At 42.4% G+C, this 18,508-nt stretch overlaps 1 protein-coding gene across 3 annotated transcripts; it reads right to left on the bottom strand.

Moving 5' to 3' along the window:
* Positions 1-352: 352 nt before the first annotated feature.
* On the bottom strand, positions 353-15,560 carry GJB2 (gap junction protein beta 2). Of its 3 annotated transcripts, none has more exons than XM_073662403.1 (2): positions 15,379-15,560; positions 353-2,006 (listed from the first exon to the last, which is right to left on the bottom strand). In XM_073662403.1, the coding sequence occupies exon 2, from the start codon at positions 1,986-1,988 to the stop codon at positions 1,242-1,244; it is 747 nt and encodes a 248-aa protein (XP_073518504.1). In that variant the 5' UTR covers positions 1,989-2,006; positions 15,379-15,560; the 3' UTR covers positions 353-1,241. The 3 variants fall into 3 exon arrangements, with proteins under 3 accessions (XP_073518504.1, XP_073518496.1, XP_073518506.1); XM_073662395.1 differs by lacking the exon at positions 15,379-15,560 and adding an exon at positions 15,013-15,133; XM_073662405.1 differs by lacking the exon at positions 15,379-15,560 and adding an exon at positions 14,199-14,354.
* Positions 15,561-18,508: the final 2,948 nt, after the last annotated feature.

Below are 18,508 nucleotides of genomic sequence, written 5' to 3'. Positions count from 1 at the left end.
TCATTGATAGTAGCCAAGGTGTTTAAGTGCTAGGAATTCTGTGTGGCGCTCATACTCGAGACTGAATAGAGGTTTTGAAAATTTTGTTTCCATTTTTTTTTTGCATATCATTAACATGTCTATTGTGATTTCCACGATTCTTTAATATTGTGGAGTGTGTGTGTATATATATATATATATATATATATATACACACACACACATTTTTTTTTTTTTTTTATTATTATTATTTTTTTATTTATTTCTCTATCAAATGTTATTTTGTTTTTTTATTATTCCCTGGCAGTAGAAATCCACTCTTAAAAGTCTTGCCTAATTTTCAACAAACCTTATCTAGAATGAATAAGAAAAAGAGAATAAAAATTCTTTATTCAAACTAAAACATACACAATAATACAAAAAAACAATTTGACATTCTGACATTTGTACTTTCGGCACTCCCTCTAGTGACCTATTGCCGGAAATACCGCTGTGAACAATTCCAAAAAGTATTACAGCTGTAAATCCAAAATACAAGCATGTGTAACTCCAAGGCAGAAAAACAATATAAATCCATTTATATGCAGTGGTCAAATTAGCAGGTACCTTTCCTTATTTCATTCTGAAAAGTAAAATAAAACATAAACACTATACTTTGGATGCCAAGTTTCAAGTTCCATCATGAGTAAAGAAACGTCTAACCTGCTAAGGTCCACCTCAGCAGCAAATGTATTGCAAGCAGCACTATGCACACTGCAAGGCAGTTCTAAGTAGGATTAGGACAATCCTTTTCATATGTTAGTATTTGTAGTAGTAAATCGTGCACTAACACGTATTTGTACAAAATATTCCAAGGCCAAAAAAAAAGTTAACTGGGCAATATATTCCAGTCCAGACTCCCATCAGTCACCATCGCATTGCACGGGCCTCATATTCACCTCTCAAGAAAAGTGGCAGTGTTTTCTTCGACATAGTCATAAAATTTTCAAAATTAATGTTACCGGCTAAAGTAACATTTGTAACATATAAATAGTAAAAATAATACCCTCCAAAAAAATACAGAAAATGCAAAAAAATACTATTGACTGTCATTTATAATCTATAGTTTCTTATTCTGTATCCACAAGTTTTCCCATTTAGTCATACAACTCTTATTTGTTTCAGAGCTATTTTGCTGGTGTACTACATGAAACACATCATTTTGGCAGGCTGGGTTCGACAAAAAGAAACCCATAAATGATAGCTTCATTTGGGTCTTTGGATCATTGCTCCTTCTGCTCATTTAATATGTTCTGCTTTTCTTCTCTCCCAGTAACGTGGTTGACGTGTTTCTTGGCGTTTCTTCGAGATCTTCTGAAAAAAGCCTGGATGATGAGATAGCATAACTCTGCCACATTGAGGACCATGCAAATGCCAGACACAGTGATCATAAAGAAGGTAAATACGGTCTTTTCAGTAGGCCGAGAAATGAAACAGTCAACAAGATTGGGACACGGCCAGTTTGAACATTTCACCAGACGTTGCATATGGAAACCAGTATAGAGAAAGTAGAAGAGGTACATAAAAGCAGCTTCAAATATGACTCTGAACAGGATGCTGGTGGTGTAAGTCCACCACAAGGTGCCTACAATTCTAATTTTACGTTGCCTCAGTTCTTCCAGGTTCTTTTCATCACATTGTCCCTTCCTTTGTAGTTGCTTTTTCTCTTCATGTTTTAAGTAGGCTACATGCATGGCAACCAGCAGAGCTGGCGTGGCTACAAAAATGAGTTGAAGGCACCAAAGCCTGATGTGCGACACTGGGAAGTGGTGATCATAGCAAACGTTCTTACACCCAGGTTGTAACGTGTTACAGGTGAAATCTGCCTGTTCATCACCCCAAACACTCTCTGCAGCCACCACCAGGATCATAATACGGAATATGAAGAGCACAGAGAGCCAGATTTTGCCAATGCTGGTGGAATGTTTGTTGACTCCTCCAATGACCTCATAGAGTGTTCCCCAATCCATGTTGTTCGTAGACCGTTTCTGGAAAATAGAAAGCATTTGATGAGCAAAAAGATATATATTAAATATAGACAGGAAAAGGGTTGTCCACATATATCTTACTAATAAACACATGCAACAATCTTCACTTATATCTTTGTCGCAGCATTGGTCTCATTTCTGGCTTGTGCTCAAAATAGGAAACTTTCTCCTATGTCGGCACATCATCACTGCCATATGTAAAGGGGGCTGGCTGACTGACTTATTTCAACAGGTCAAAATATAGACAGAGAATGGCTTAGCTGTTAAAATTACCAGTCAATGTGTCAACACAGGAAATATAATATATATATAAGGAAGCTTTATGTATATATATTTATATCTTTAAACACTTGGAAAATTATTTATATTGGACTTCCCTTTTAACCTTATTTGTTAAGGCCTAAGTGTTTAAACAACAAGGCCCAGAAAACATAGTATTATGACCCATAAATAAGACATATCATAACAGCCCAAATGGAAAGAGGTCCAGCAAATAGAACTTCTTTTAAGGGCAGAGACACACTGCCGTATTTCTCGTGCGAGGATCATAAACCTTGTACTGGCCGGCACCTCTCCTGACCTGAGCTTGACAGCTGCATAGACATCCATCACAATGTCATGCTCAGGTCGGGAGAGGTGCCGGCCAGTCCGTGTAGTGCGATGTGATCATCGAACGAGTTATACGGCAGTCTGTCTCTGCCCTAATTCTGAAAAACAAGTTGATCTTAGTCCAGAACTTATCTCAATGGAAAGATTGGCATGCATCTACAGTCTTTCACTAAAAATTATTTGGATGGAATAGAAAGCTACGGTACTTAATTTCTGCATTGAAAATGGAATTGAATCAGTTCTTTTAATGGATTGGTTCCCAGATGCCAAATGATGCGAATTATGTGATATGGTAATCAGAAATGTTAAGGCTGTTTTACATTAACCTCTTTAATATAAAATTTACACAGAATACCTGTTGAATATTTTATGAGAAGGCTGTGCATGACAGAGATTAATAAATTATTAAAGAGAATCCTTGCACCACTCGCATCTATATGTGATCCACCATATGTAGTGTGATCTATTTTATGTAATGTGATCAAATATATATCTTTAATGATTTTTTTAAGCCCTAAAAAAAGAACATCCTAATAGCAAAGCTAACAGATCATATCAAAGGTCAATTTACTGACACTCATGTGATTTGTATGGCTGCCGTCAGTGAAAATGAATATTGCTTTTATTTGTACCTACAAGATGACACAGACAGACATTTCCAGAATTCACAGATAAGTAGTGTTGAGCCACCCCCGTAGTGTTCGGGTTCGGTTCGGTTCGTCGAACACCGGGATGTTCGAGGAACTGTTCGTCGAACTGTTCGTCGAACACCTTAGAACACCGTCGAACACCGTTAAAACCAATGGCAGGCAAACAAAAACACATAGAAACACATAGAAAACACCTGCAAAGGTGTCCAAAAGCTGACAAACTGCTCAGAAGACACTCTCTTTAAAAAAGCCGGCTGGCAAATTCAGCAGCGGCATACACCGGTACCCGACAATTTAGACAAGAAGGAATAGAGCACCACACATAGATTAGATAGATAGAAACATGTCAGTCACACATATAAGAAGCACAGTGACAGTGTTGGTTACTGAACTTGTCATTTAGTGTAAAGGATTTATTAAAAAAAATATTAGTGTTTTCATGCACCGTCTCTTTAAAAAAGCCGGCCGGCAATTCAGCATCTGTACCCGACAATTTAGAATAGAAAGAATAGAGCTTCACACATAGATTAGATAGATAGAAACATGTCAGTCACATATCTATGAAGTACAGTGACAGTGTTGCTTTCTGTACTTGTCATTTAGTGTAAAGGATTTATTTAAAAAAATAATAGTGTTTTCATGCACTGTCTCTTTAAAAAAGCCGGCCGGCAATTCAGCATCTGTACCCGACAATTTATAACAGAAAGAATAGAGCTTCACACATAGATTAGATAGATAGAAACATGTCAGTCACATATATAATAAGTACAGTGACAGTGTTGGTTACTGTACTTGTCATTTAGTGTTAAAATAAAGGATTTATTAAAATAAAAATTGGCGTGGGGGTCCCCCATAATTTTAGGCTCTAGCGGAGGTTAAGCAGACGGCTGGGGCAGATATTTGAAGCCTCGGAAGGAGATAATACCCACGGAGCTTCCCAGGCTACTAATATCAGCCCCCAGCTGAATACCTAGTCTTTACTAGCTATTAAAATGGGGGACCCCCTCAAAAAAATGACGTGGGGTCCCCCCTATTTTAATAGCTAGCAAAGGCTAGGCAGACAGCTGGGGGCTGATATTAATAGCCCAGGAAGGGAGCCATGAATATTGGCCCCCTCCCAGGCTAGAAACACCAGCCGTCAGCCGCCCCAGAAATGGCGCATCCATAGGATGCGCCAACTCTGGCACTTAGCCTCGCTCTTCCCACTGCCCTGTAACGGTGGCAGTGGGGTAATAGGGCTGGGGTTGATGTCAGCTTATAATGCCAGCTGACATCAAGCCCAGGTTAGTAATGGAGAGGCGTCTATAAGACACCCCCAATTACTAACCCCATAGTCAAAGTTAAAAAAAAACACAAACACCCAGAATAAAGTCCTTTAATTGAAATAAACACACAATTCTTTATTGTTCTAAATTAAACCATACTTACCGTCACGCCCATTCCAGCTGAAGCCAACGATCTCCTGCAATAAAAGTAAAATAATAAAGCAACCTCATCCTTACCTTTCCATGGTTCCCAGGACAGCTCCAGCTCTGCTACATCGAGATGACTGGCTGGACCGCAGCAGAACGCTGCCATCCAGCCTGTCATCCCGCAGACACTGAGAAGCGCAGGCATGCTTGCGCTCCTCAGTGTCTGACTGTGACGGCATCCAGATGAGCCGAGGTCATGTCCAATGAACTCGGCTCACCTCATGCACGTCACTGACAGCGTGGGAAAATTCTCACGCTGAAGTGCTGAGTGCAGGAGAATTCTCCCACGCTGTCAGTGAGGTGCATGAGGTGAGCTGAGTTCATTGGACATGAGCTCACCTCATGCACGTCACTGACAGCGTGGGAGAATTCTCCTGCACTCAGCACTTCAGCGTGAGAATTTTCCCACGCTGTCAGTGACGTGCATGAGGTGAGCCGAGTTCATTGGACATGACCTCGGCTCATCTGGATGCCGTCACAGCGAGACAGTGAGGAGTGCAAGCATGCCTGCGCTTCTCAGTGTCCGCGGGATGACAGGCTGGATGGCAGCTTTCTGCTGCGGTCCAGCCAGTCATCTCGATGTAGCAGAGCTGAAGCTGTCGTGGGAACCATGGAAAGGTAAGGATGAGGTTGGTTTATTATTTTTCTTTTATTGCAGGAGATCGTTGGCTTCAGCTGGAATGGGTGTGATGGTAAGTATGGTTTAATTTAGAACAATAAAGAATTGTGTGTTTATTTCAATTAAAGGACTTTATTCTGGGTGTTGTGTTTTTTTTAAATACTTTACTAGAAATTCATGGCGGTCATGTCTAATACTGGCGTGACCCCATGAATTTTGGGCTTGGGGCCAGCTGATAATACCAAGCTGGCCCTAACCCCTTTATTACCCAGTGAGCCACCGCACCAGGGCCCTGGATGAGTTGGGTACAGCGCCAGAAGATGGCGCTTCTATGAACGCGCCATTTTCCGGGGTGGCTGCGGACTGCAATTTGCAGCGGGGGGGGGGGCCCAGAAAGCTTGGGCCTCCCTGCGCTGCAGATTCCAGCCCCCAGCTGCCTAGTTGTACCTGGCTGGACACAAAAATAGGGCGAAGCCCCACGTATTTTTTTTTAAATTATTTCATGAAATTCATGAAATAATTAAAAAAAAATTGACGTGGGGCTTCGCACTATATTTGTGTCCAGTCAGGTGCAGCAGGCAGGAACAGGCTGCCCCCAACCACCAGCTGCCTATTTGTACCTGGCCGGACACAACAATATAGGGAAGCCCTTTTTTTCTTAATTATTTCATGAAATAATTTAAAGAAAATTGACGTGGGGCTTCGCCCTGTTTTTGTGTCCAGCCAGGTACAACTAGGCAGCTGGGGGCTGGAATCCGCAGCGCAGGGAGGCCCAAGCTTTCTGGGCCACCCCCGCTGCAAATTGCAGTCCGCAGCCACCCCGGAAAATGGCGCGTTCATAGAAGCGCCATCTTCTGGCGCTGTACCCAACTCATCCAGGGCCCTGATGCGGTGGCTCACTGGGTAATAAAGGGGTTAGGGCCAGCTTGGCATTATCAGCTGGCCCTAAGCCCGAAATTCATGGGGTCACGCCAATATTAGACATGACCACCATGAATTTCTAGTAAAGTATTTAAAAAAAACACAACACCCAGAAAAAAGTCCTTTAATTGAAATAAACACACAATTCTTTATTGTTCTAAATTAAACCATACTTACCATCACGCCCATTCCAGCTGAAGCCAACGATCTCCTGAAATAAAAGAAAAATAATAAAGCAACATCATCCTTACCTTTCCATGGTTCCCATGACAGCTTCAGCTCTGCTACATCGAGATGACAGGCTGGACCGCAGCAGAACGCTGCCATCCAGCCTGTCATCCTGCAGACACTGAGAAGCGCAGGCTTGCTTGCGCTCCACAGTGTCTCTCTGTGAGGGCATCCAGATGAGCCGAGTTAATGTCCAATGAACTCGGCTCACCTCATGCACGTCACTGACAGCGTGGGAAAATTCTCCTGCACTCAGCGCTTCAGTGTGGGAGAATTCTCACACTGAAGCGCTGAGTGCAGGAGAATTCTCCCACGCTGTCAGTGACGTGCAGGAGGTGAGCTGAGTTCATTGGACATGAGCTCACCTTATGCACGTCACTGACAGCGTGGGAAAATTCTCCTGCACTCAGCGCTTCAGCGTGGGAGAATTCTCACGCTGAAGCGCTGAGTGCAGGAGAATTCTCCCACGCTGTCAGTGACGTGCATGAGGTGAGCCGAGTTCATTGGACATGAACTCGGCTCATCTGGATGTCGTCACAGAGAGACGCTGAGCAGCGCAAGCAAGCCTGCGCTTCTCAGTGTCTGCGGGATGACAGGCTGGATGGCAGCGTTCTGCTGCGGTCCAGCCTGTCATCTCGATGTAGCAGAGCTGAAGCTGTCGTGGGAACCATGGAAAGGTAAGGATGAGGTTGCTTTATTATTTTTCTTTTATTGCAGGAGATCGTTGGCTTCAGCTGGAATGGGCGTGACGGTAAGTATGGTTTAATTTAGAACAATAAAGGATTGTGTCTTTATTTCAATTAAAGGACTTTATTCTGGGTGTTTGTGTTTTTTTTAACTTTGACTATGGGGTTAGTAATGGGGGTGTCTTATAGACGCCTCTCCATTACTAACCTGGGCTTGATGTCAGCTGGCATTATAAGCTGACATCAACCCCAACCCTATTACCCCCTGCCACCGCACCAGGGCAGCGTGGAAGAGCGAGGCTAAGTGCCAGAATTGGCGCATCCTATGAATGCGCCATTTCTGGGGCGGCTGACGGCTGGTGTTTCTAGCCTGGGAGGGGGCCAATATTCATGGCTCCCTTCCTGGGCTATTAATATCAGCCCCCAGCTGTCTGCCTAGCCTTTGCTAGCTATTAAATTAGGGGGGACCCCACGTCATTTTTTTGGGGGGGTCCCCCATTTTAATAGCTAGTAAAGGCTATGTATTCAGCTGGGGGCTGATATTAGTAGCCTGGGAAGCTCCGTGGGTATTACCCCCTTCCCAGGCTTCAAACATCTGCCCCAGCCGTCTGCTTAACCTCCGCTAGAGCCTAAAATTAAGGGGAACCCCACGCCAATTTTTTTAATAATAAATCCTTTATTTTAATACTAAATGACAAGTACAGTAACCAACACTATCACTGTACTTCATATATATGTGACTGACATGTTTCTATCTATCTAATCTATGTGTGAAGCTCTATTCTGTCTGTTATAAATTGTCGGGTACCGGTGCTGAATTGCCGGCCGGCTTTTTTAAAGAGACGGTGCATGAAAACACTATTATTTTTTTTGATAAATCCTTTACGCTAAATGACAAGTACAGTAAGCAACACTGTCACTGTACTTCATATATATGTGACTGACATGTTTCTATCTATCTAATCTATGTGTGAAGCTCTATTCTGTCTGTTATAAATTGTCGGGTACAGATGCTGAATTGCCGGCCGGCTTTTTTAAAGAGACGGTGCATGAAAACACTATTATTTTTTTTGATAAATCCTTTACGCTAAATGACAAGTACAGTAAGCAGCACTTTCACTGTACTTCGTATATATGTGGCTGACATGTTTATATCTATCTAATCTATGTGTGAAGCTCTATTCTTTCGGTTCTAAATTGTCGGGTACCGGTGTATGCCGCTGCTGAATTGCCGCTTTTCATGTTTCACTGTTGGCACTGTTCCCATCGATTTGGGCAATCACTGTAATGCCACAACCACCATGGCTGCGACATTACAGTGAGTGGCAGACAATCCCTGCATGATTGGTGCTCTAAATAGCGCCAGACATGCAGGACACGCTTTTGGTGCACGAACAATTATCGAACATAACCTCGAACAGCCGAATTTTTTGCAAATCGTTCGGGTTTGTCGAACAACTCGAACACCGCCCAAAACAGCTCGAATTTGAGATTGGCGAACAGTTCTAGTCGAACACCGCTCATCTCTACAGATAAGGAATATGTAGGTTATTGACATGCATACAAGATTAGACACGTGCAGTTATTTTAGTGCAAGTGGGCGGTTAAGGGACCATAATAATGTGATTTTCAGTCACATCCCGACTAGATACATCAATTTCTTTCAATGATCTATTGAAATAAGTGCAGGAGAATATAATCAGCATGTGACGGCAACTTTGCAAAACGCACACTTGTGGTCACATGACCATCCACTTGTGCTGGCAATGCAGAGGAATACTTCCTGGCAATACACTGGCAATACAGGGGAATCGTGACAGTGTGCACATTGCACACTGTCACGATTTGGCAACATGTATTCAAACAGACTTCAGAAGTTTGTCGAGAGCCCTGAAAACCCCTTTTCATGATCGGTGGGGATTTGAAAGATCATGGGAGTCTGAAATCCGCCACTCCCAGCAGTCAGCTGGTAGGACCTCTGATGGCACCCAGATGTAAATAGTATACGGAGTAGAACACTGCTTTGTGTCCACTGAGGGGTACTGCTCATATTCATTTTAATACGACCTTCCTGGCAGTACCCAGCAGCGGCGACTAAACATTGTATGGAGCTGCTGACGAAGGTGATAGCACCTGATAGGTGGGAGTGCTGGGTGTTAGACCTTATAGGGATAGGTCATCAATATAAAAGTATTGGAAAACACCGTACAATACTAGAAAGTATTGTAAAACACATTTTGTTCATTGTTTGCGCTAATCTGGTGAGCAAAAACACTCCGGATTAATGTTTCATCCAGATTTGTGCATTGTGCTGCCGCTGGAAGTCCAAGGGTCAAAGTGAGAGTGCCGATCTATTAACCACTAGGTGGCGCTACAACATCACAGCCAATGATGTTCCTGTGTGTAGGAATGTTACTGGTATTTTCCACCAGTATCTGACTTATCCTATAGATCTATAAATGACTGATAACCTTATTGACTTTCGATTTTTGGGAAGCTTTCTACGCCCACTATTCACATGATGCATGAAAACTTTCATCTGAGTCAGGGTAACAGGTGATAGTACAACTGAAGAAAACCTATCAGGCAAAAACAGTAACTACATTGTAAAAAAAAAGGGATTTCTCTTCACTGTAGTAAAACGTGACCTGTGAGAAATCTGCTTCTACCACAAAAGTTACTTTTTACGCCATCAGTGATCTCTGCACATTGAGGCAGATGTATTTAAAACCGCAAAAATGAAAGCTGTCTTGGGCGCCCATAGCAATCAATCACAGTCCAGCTTTCATTTTAACTGAGTAGCATAAGAAATAAAAGCAGCATTGTGATTGGTTGCTATGGACAACAAAGACAGTCATACTTCAATCTACCTCATAGTGTGGTCTACATCTGTGAATAATCTTCCGCCAACAATAAAGTGTAGCACAACAAAAATAACATAACAAGGTGTACGGACGGTGTGTAACATATATTACGTACATAATCTGTGTGACTAAACGTGACACAATGTGACTAATAATAGTAATAACTGGATACAACCAGTCTACGTTTAAAGATTCTGCTCTTCCTCTTATTAAATGTGTAATTAATGGATGACAGACAAAGTAAGGACTTTTATTTGGTCAGAGTGGGGAAACTTGAGGTGGCCAGACACCATAGCTGATAGCTTGAGAACAAAGTATTTGAGATGTTGATACCCAGCTTGGCCGATCCTTCTTAACCTCCACTGAGGCTAAAGCGACTTCAGCCGAACATCAAATACACATTAGTCCCACCAAAATGTTCAGGTTCGGACGACCCCATAATATTAGACTATTGTCGGCCAAACCCACGGATATCTGCTGGTTTTGCTGACAGAATAATGGGCAAAGTGGTATCCTGACAGTTGATATGGGGGTAGTTAAAGATCGGGACTGCCGATCCTTTTGTTCTTGCTGAAATAAGCTACCAGAAGAGTCTGGCAGTCAGTCTCTCGTAGAGAATACAGGAACGCTCAGTAAAATGACGATGACTGGGTATGGAGGAATCCCATAGAGATTGCTGCTGGACGAATGATGGTTAGCTACCTATTGTGTGTGGGGCCCCTTAGTCTAATGTGTATGGCTACCATGCTTTAGAGGGGCGGTGATGAATCATAGAATGTTAGAGTTGGAAGGGACCTCCAGGGTCATCGTGTCCAACCCCCTGCTCAATGCAGGATTCACTAAATCATCTCAGAGAGATGTCTGTCCAGCCTCTGTATGCAGACTTCCATTGAAGGAGAACTCACCACCTCTTGTGGCCGCCTGTTCCACTCATTGATCACCCTCACTGTTAAGAAGTTTTCTCTAATATGGAATCTGTATCTTGTCCCTTTCAGTTTCATCTCATTGCTTCTCATGTTTCTGTGACACCCCTGCGGGTTCAGTCGCCACGGAGGTACTGCACCTCACCCAGAGGTGTGGTGTCTCCCTTCTCTCAGGTAAGGAGGGAGTGCTGCACGGAACCCCAAACACCTGCATCCAACACTACACTGCTCCAAGCCAGCTGGAGGGGCAACATGCAGAGCGCAGATGCTGAGCCCTGACCCTGGCTGGAGCGGGGGGAACCCAGAGGTAGGGGGAACCAGTAGTGGGTGTGGGTGGAGGAAGTAGTTAGAGGGAGCACTTTGGTAGGAGTATAAAATAGGGAAGCCATCTTAGGGTGGTGGGTTTTCAGAACAGAATGAGTGGTTAGATAGTTCTGGAGAGCAGATCAGAAGAACAGCTCGGGACAGTTCAGAAGAACAGTCCGGGAGCAAAGTCTCATTAGGAGCTCTGCTCCACAAGTAGGGCCTGGTCTAGAGGCCCCGGAGGGGAGCAGGGAGTAGGCTCCGTTCTAAGAAGGGATCCTAGGGGGTACGGCGCGTGCAGGAAGGCACCGGTACGCCCCGCATCTGTCAGAAGACAGAGGGATCGTAGCCGCATTCTTGTCCCCTGAGGGTCAAGCAAGTCTGTGTAACTCCGATGGACAGGAGGGACTTCAGAGTGGGCAGCGCAGGGCAGGAGGGAGAAAGACCCAGTGTGAAGACGGTCAAAATAGGAACATGAGAAAGTGGGGTTCTGCCAGGTATTCTCAAGCTGCCTGAGGAAGGATTGAACCCCTGCCCGGTGAATGCAGTGCGACGCGGGAGGCCTTCACCTGTACAGCGTACCTGTGGACTGTCTTAAGAATTGTGAGTAAAACTCGGATGACTGCACTGTACTGCCTCCGCCCATTCTTTCATCGGCGCCATTGTTCCCCCTGCACTACAATGCCCAGCGCAACCCACGCTCTCTAACTTTACTGCCCTGAGGCCTGCTCCACCTGTGGGGAGCCGTCCCATCACAAGCTGCCCTAACATCTGCCTCAGAGGACTGTTGCAGCGCTGGTGATCCTCACCAGGCACCACAGGTGGCGTCACGAACTTTCCCAATCCCCTATAAATCAATCCGCCTTTTCACTGACCGCCCTAGGTCACGGACCAGGCCAGCCACCGTGATATCCCCCACCGGCATACGCAGAGGCCCGGCTGCCGAGTACCCCACGGCCCTGGGGGCACGTCATTTCCATATGTAAATGAGAATAAGGATGATCCCGCTACACTGTGACATCCCTTCAGATATTCGTAGAGAGCTATTAAGTCTCCTCTTAGCCTTCTATCTTGCAAGCTCAACATGAGGAGTCCAATAAACAGTTTATCTGAAAAAGTCCCACAGCTTAGTAATGATATGACTTACCGTACTTGTCGCTTTATGAAGCCTTGTGGTTTTATTAGAGGTGTTTAAATTCTTTAAAGCCTTTGTTCTGCCCTATAGAAGGAGGAAATGGCTTCCTCATGGGGTTAAAGAGACAGAATTCCGTGTTCTATGTCAGCCTCATATTTTACACCCATACACACTTTTGTACAGCTATGAACAACTCAATAATACCCCGAAAATACTGATAATTAGCACTTAAAGGGATTGTCCAGTGAAAACAAGTTATTTCCTATCCACAGGGTAGATGATAACTTGTTAATTGATGCAGGTCCAACTATTATCCCATTAGAATGGCATGGCAGTGCGCATGTGTGAACTATGCCCCATTTATTCCCTATGGAGCCACACTTGGCTTTTTCCCAGTGCGTATTGTAGCGGTGGGACACTCACCAATCAGCAAGTTACTACTTATCCTGCAGATAGGTGATAACTTGTTTTCAACGGACAATCCCTTTAAATATATAATCGATGAGCCTGTAGAAACAAAAGTCTTCTTTACATTACAAAAATGTTGCTGATCAATAGACATTATCGCTATTAGGCCAGGTTCAGATGGCCGTATTGAAAGTCGGGCCAGTGTAGTAGATCCTATCCCAGTGTAGTAGGTATAATAATAATAATATTAGCAAATACATCCAAATAGAAATGTGGTATAGTACTTCTGATTTGCTATGTCGCTTACCCCGTGTGCAGGGCATTGCAGTAGCTAGTTAGTGGTCATAACCATGGATACCTATGCTACTGAAATGCACTGCACATAGCGAATCAGAAGAACTATCCTACATTTCTAACTGGAGGTATTTGCTAATATTATCATTATTATTACTACTACACCTGCTACATATTGGGATAGGATCTTGGAGATAGGAAACGAATACCCCTTCAAATTTGGAGCAGATTCCAGGAGTAAGCCACTTCAAATTAGAGAAATGCAAATCTATTTTTTTTAAAAACAGGCATTTTTCAAAAACTTTTTAAAGACGAAAAAAATTCCTATATCAAAAACAAAGTGGATTTGAAACGAATAGGAAGGGTCTTTCATGCATTTCGTGGCAAATATAGAGGCAGATCCGCTCCAAAAAAGACATATTAAAATCCCTATGTGAACATGCCCGCAAGATGATATCTATTTAAAATGTATGAGCATTTCCGAAACATAAATCCAAGGATGTACCCTCAGATTTCTGATGCAGATGTGCAGCTGATCAGCCCCAAGGGTTTTCCCCACAATGGGTTTCTGAGTGACATGATTCTATTCTATTCTATTCATGTGAATGCGATTGCAAAAATCCTATAGAATATGCAATTGATGCAGATTTTTGTTGGAGATTTAGGAATAAAATCCACTCCAAAAATTGCATAAATTCTGACATGTGTAAACAGCAGTAAAGTACCAAAATGTTCATCTTATTAGAGTCCAGTCTTTATGCCTATGACAAAGGCTTGTCACATGCCAATCACGAATAGTCTCTAAAACCTATATGACAAAACTGTATAACATTCCCATATTATTAAAATTTAAGCATGAGCAGAGCCCTCCTTTAGTTTCCTCCTACTTCAAATACTACTAAAAAGATAGAAACTGATGTTACTCAATTTACAGTGTAAACCACCCTTCCGTAACTATGATGAAATCTTCTTATGCTTCTGTTCACGGATTGAGGCATCTACAGATTTTGATTAATCTCCTAGATACGTAAAAGTGATTGGAAGATAACCCACCACCATCCCAGAATCAGTCATACACACCTGAGATCTTCTTCCTGAAGAAAGTTATGGGCTGAGTTTTGAAAACTAAAACTTCACTGATCTGCGACGGACAATTCCATGTGACCTCAATAGGATGGTACTTATATATTATAATCCAGGTGTGTCAACATACACCCTTAATGAGTGCGAGTTTTGTAATCAGTAGTTGAGCTCTGTTGAAACATGTAATAGGATCAGCCATATCCAACACAGGATGTATGATATAGCTGAAGAACACAGGCTGGAACCGGTGTAGATGCTATTTTAATGGCAATGAACCCTGTCCCTACATCACGTGTATTAAAGGATCTACAGGTTATAAATCCCTATACAAACCAAAAGTGATATTCTATAAACCATGCAGTGTGCATAAACCGATAACTGTCCCAGAGACCCCAACCAGGACTCAAAATTGAAAGATCCTTAAAGCCCCTACAAAAAAAACATTTAGGTCTGTTGTTCCTCTTCTTGAAGTAGTAAAGAAAACCTTCTCAGTAGACCAGTTTTATGTTAAGTAGACTTCTAAGATGGTGATGAGTAATTAAGAGTAATTGAGCTTAATATTTTAATTAACCCTCATCTAGGATTTCCATCTATTATGGACCAGTGTAGAGCTCGCCCAAACAACAGCATTTTGTACAGCCTCCAACTAGATGGGCAAAGACTTTTCTGAAGACACTAGCCATTGGCTAGTGGAGATTGAAGTATCATATGCTAGGTAGACCCACAGAAGAGAAACATAGTCCAGTAAAAGTATAATCCCACCACCTTTCCCAATAATCTGGACCTTTCCAGGGAGTTCTACCATCAGTACCTGCTTGGAGTCCATGCTGAGAAGGTTGAAATGGTCACAGACCCAATGTTAGCAGCTACCTCCTCATGCTAGATGTTCTTCCTCTGAAGCTAGTCTTCCATGTGAATTATATAGAAGCTTCAGCCCATATATTCATCAAATACTTTTGTGCTGGAGGCTTTGTTTGTTTTGAATGATTATATCATATTTTTAATCTTGTTCCCCGTGCGTGAAGGAGTGAATCACAACATATTTATGTATAGCATGTGCATTTACTCCCAGTAGAGCGTGTCTTCTGTAAATGGAATGTCTATGCAGCATAAGGTACACAGCACCAGTCCAAAGTAATGACAGATGATAACGGAATGAGGAAGATGAAGGACTCACCTGTACACAGATGGGTGGCTAATGTATCCAATAAGCTGTGCCCACAGCACAGGGCACCGGACTGTCCCACAGGTGAGATCTAGTAGAAATCCAGGATGACTGCCTGCTTCAGGAGCTCAGGTAGGAGGTCACACCTCCACTCTCCAATCTGATACTTCTCTGGAAACTTCAGACTATTTATTACGGCCTCTCTGGTCCCGCCCGCCCATTTGCTTACACAGCATAAGTTATTCACCTATGTCACCAGACCCAGTTGATCATTTATCCTGACTAAGGGAAGACACAAGTTTGTAGAAGTTGACAATCCGTTGGCCCCTAGCTGCCTATCATTGACGGAATGACATGAATAAAATACGTTTGATAAAATAATGAATGCCGATGTGATTTTCGTAAACCAGGGCTTGTTCACACGTAGCATTTTTGCAGTATTTTTTTCTTTCATTTTTACAGTAGCAGCAAAATAAATTATATACCTAAAATGTCATTCACAAGGTGCATTTTTTTTCTTGCTTTTTACGAGTGCAGTATATCAATTCTTTCAGCATTTTCAGCATGTTTTTTCAACCATTCCTGCCAACACTGTGTTTTTCATGCAGCAAAAAAAAACTATGCAATAAAGCACTGTCTGAATATAACCTTGAGGGCTGGCTTACACCAGCGTATATATCGGACGAGCGCTATCCGATGTTTTATCACAGAGCACTCGGAACAATGTTACATTATGGGGCAGCGCTGACAGACTCTCAGTGAAAAAAATTGCAGCGTTCTACGATGTCTATGAGTGCGTGAAAATCATCGGACTGCACTTGGATGACCTCTGAGTGCAGTCCGATTTCTACAGACTCACAGAATGGAGAAGATGGAGAAGTTTTGTTCTCCATCTTCTCCTTACAGTCTGCTCTGATTCTCTCATCCTATAGAATCGGATCAAACTAAGCTGACACTGAGCAAACTCCGATCAGAGTTTGATCAGTGTCTTTAGCATAATCAGCCCGTTTTTCTCGGATGAGAAAATCTATGGTCACCTGTCCGTAGCCTAAGGCTCATTCAGACGTCCGTGCACATCTGTCTGAGATCAGACCGCAAATGCACAAACTTGCCATGGGTCTCCCGACTCAAGCGTGACAGCTTCATGTATTTCTATGAGACTGCCCCGCTCAGGTCGGGAGAGACGCAACCAGTCCATGCATTGCGGTCTGATCTTGCACGCTTTGCACAAATGTCTGAATGAGCGTTTAGAGTGAATCTATGTGGGTTGTTTTGAGCTTTTTTGATGATATAGACAAATGGTTTGTAACCTCTTTGTGAGACCACCAATCCACAGCAGGCTGAGACTGGGAGTTGTAGTGCCTCAACAACCAAACAAGGACTGGCGCACACCAGTGCTATCAATAAATTAAGAATTATATATTTACCAGTTATTACAGTAATAGCGGTAGTTCTAGGAGGAGTAGTTTTGAAATATACTCGTGATTTTCTTTTTTCTTTTCTCTACATCATTTTTTTTCTCAAAATATTAACTGGCAAAAGATTTAAAAAAACAACTATTTATGTATTAATATATTTTAATTTTCCTGCATTGAATGTATTCGTTGTTTTTTTTTAGGAACAGATGACCCCAGGGTGAAGAAGGTTTTTTTTTGTTTAATAGCTCCAACTTAGTGCAGTAAATTTACAATACAAAGCAATAGTTCATTAACCACCATTGTTCTGCTACTTTTGGCACACAAGGGCAGATTTACTAAAATGGTCTAAAAATGTTTACTGTGTAGACTAGACTCTAAAAATTCACCAAATTTATCAAAGTTGCTCATGCTAGATAGTGTATCTTTTTTTTACACCACCTATTGGTTGGCATACTATGTGAAAAATGTTGCACTCAATTTTAATGCATTGTGTAATGTTTTTTTTCACCTTGCAGTTCTTCGTTTCAAGTAAAGGCAATCATGCCCATACAGTTAGCTCCAGAAATATTTGGACAGTGACTGAATCTTTGTGATTTCAGCTCTGCAGGCCACTATTTTTATTTTAGACTTTCAGCTTTAATTTAAGAGGTTGAACAAAAATATCCTGCCTGAAGTCTGGAAGCCATGGATGTCACCAAACACTGGGTTTCCTCCTTTGTGATGCTTTGTCACGCCAATACTGGGTCTTTCTGCCTTAAGATTTGTCTTAAGCATGTATAATGTATCCTCAATGGGGTTGAGATCTGGTGATTGATTGGACCATTGCAGAATATTCCCCTTCTTTGCCTTAAACTCCTGGGTTGCTTTTTGGTTTGGATCATTGTCCATCTGTACTGTGAAGTGGCGTCCAATCAACCTTGCTGCATTTGGTTGAATCTGAACAGAAAGTATCGCCCTGTACACTTCAGAACTCATCTGGCTGCTTCTGCCTTCAGTCACATCATCAATAAACACTAGTGACATTTGAAGCCATGCATGCCCATCCATCACACTGCATCCATCATGTTTTACAGAGGACGTGGTGTGCTTTGGATCATGAGCTATTCCAAGCCTTCTCCATGCTTTCTACTTCCCATCATTCTAGTAGGTTAATCTTAGTTTCATCTATCCAAAGGATGCTTTTCCATAACTCAGCTGGATTCTTTAGATGTTTTTCTTTTAGTCAAAGTCCAATCTGTCATTTTGGCTACTCCTAACATTTCTGCTATCTGATGGATTTCTTCTTTTTTTTGTCAGCCTAATGATAGTCTGGTTCTCTTTTATTTAGAGCTCCTTTGACCTCATGTTGTGGGTTCACAGCAACAGCTTCCAAATGCAAATGCCACACCTATATTCAGCCAGGCAAACAATAGCTATATAAATACCTATTTAAAGTGTATGAGGGGCTTTAGGCTCTAAAAGCTTGTAAAAACTTTCTTCTGATAGGGGGCACTATAAAAGTGAGACTCCTGGACTTTAGTAAGCTGAAAAATGTCCTACATAACAGATCATTTTTGTCATGTTCTGTTTACAGATTTGACAATTCCATGAATAGGGCAAATTTCACCTTTTAAAAATTCCATATTTAAAGGCAACCTGTCAGCTTCCCCAGGCCCCTCAAACCGTCATTCTGTATTTACTGATCCCTTTGTATACTTTCTAAAAAGCCCCATTATTAATTTTTG

This window comes from Phyllobates terribilis, unplaced genomic scaffold (genome assembly GCF_046119375.1).
Source record: "Phyllobates terribilis strain yellow unplaced genomic scaffold, ASM4611937v1 Scaffold_2__4_contigs__length_985480577, whole genome shotgun sequence".
Taxonomy (NCBI): domain Eukaryota; kingdom Metazoa; phylum Chordata; class Amphibia; order Anura; family Dendrobatidae; genus Phyllobates; species Phyllobates terribilis.
This window is presented reverse-complemented; position numbering and strand designations above follow the sequence as displayed.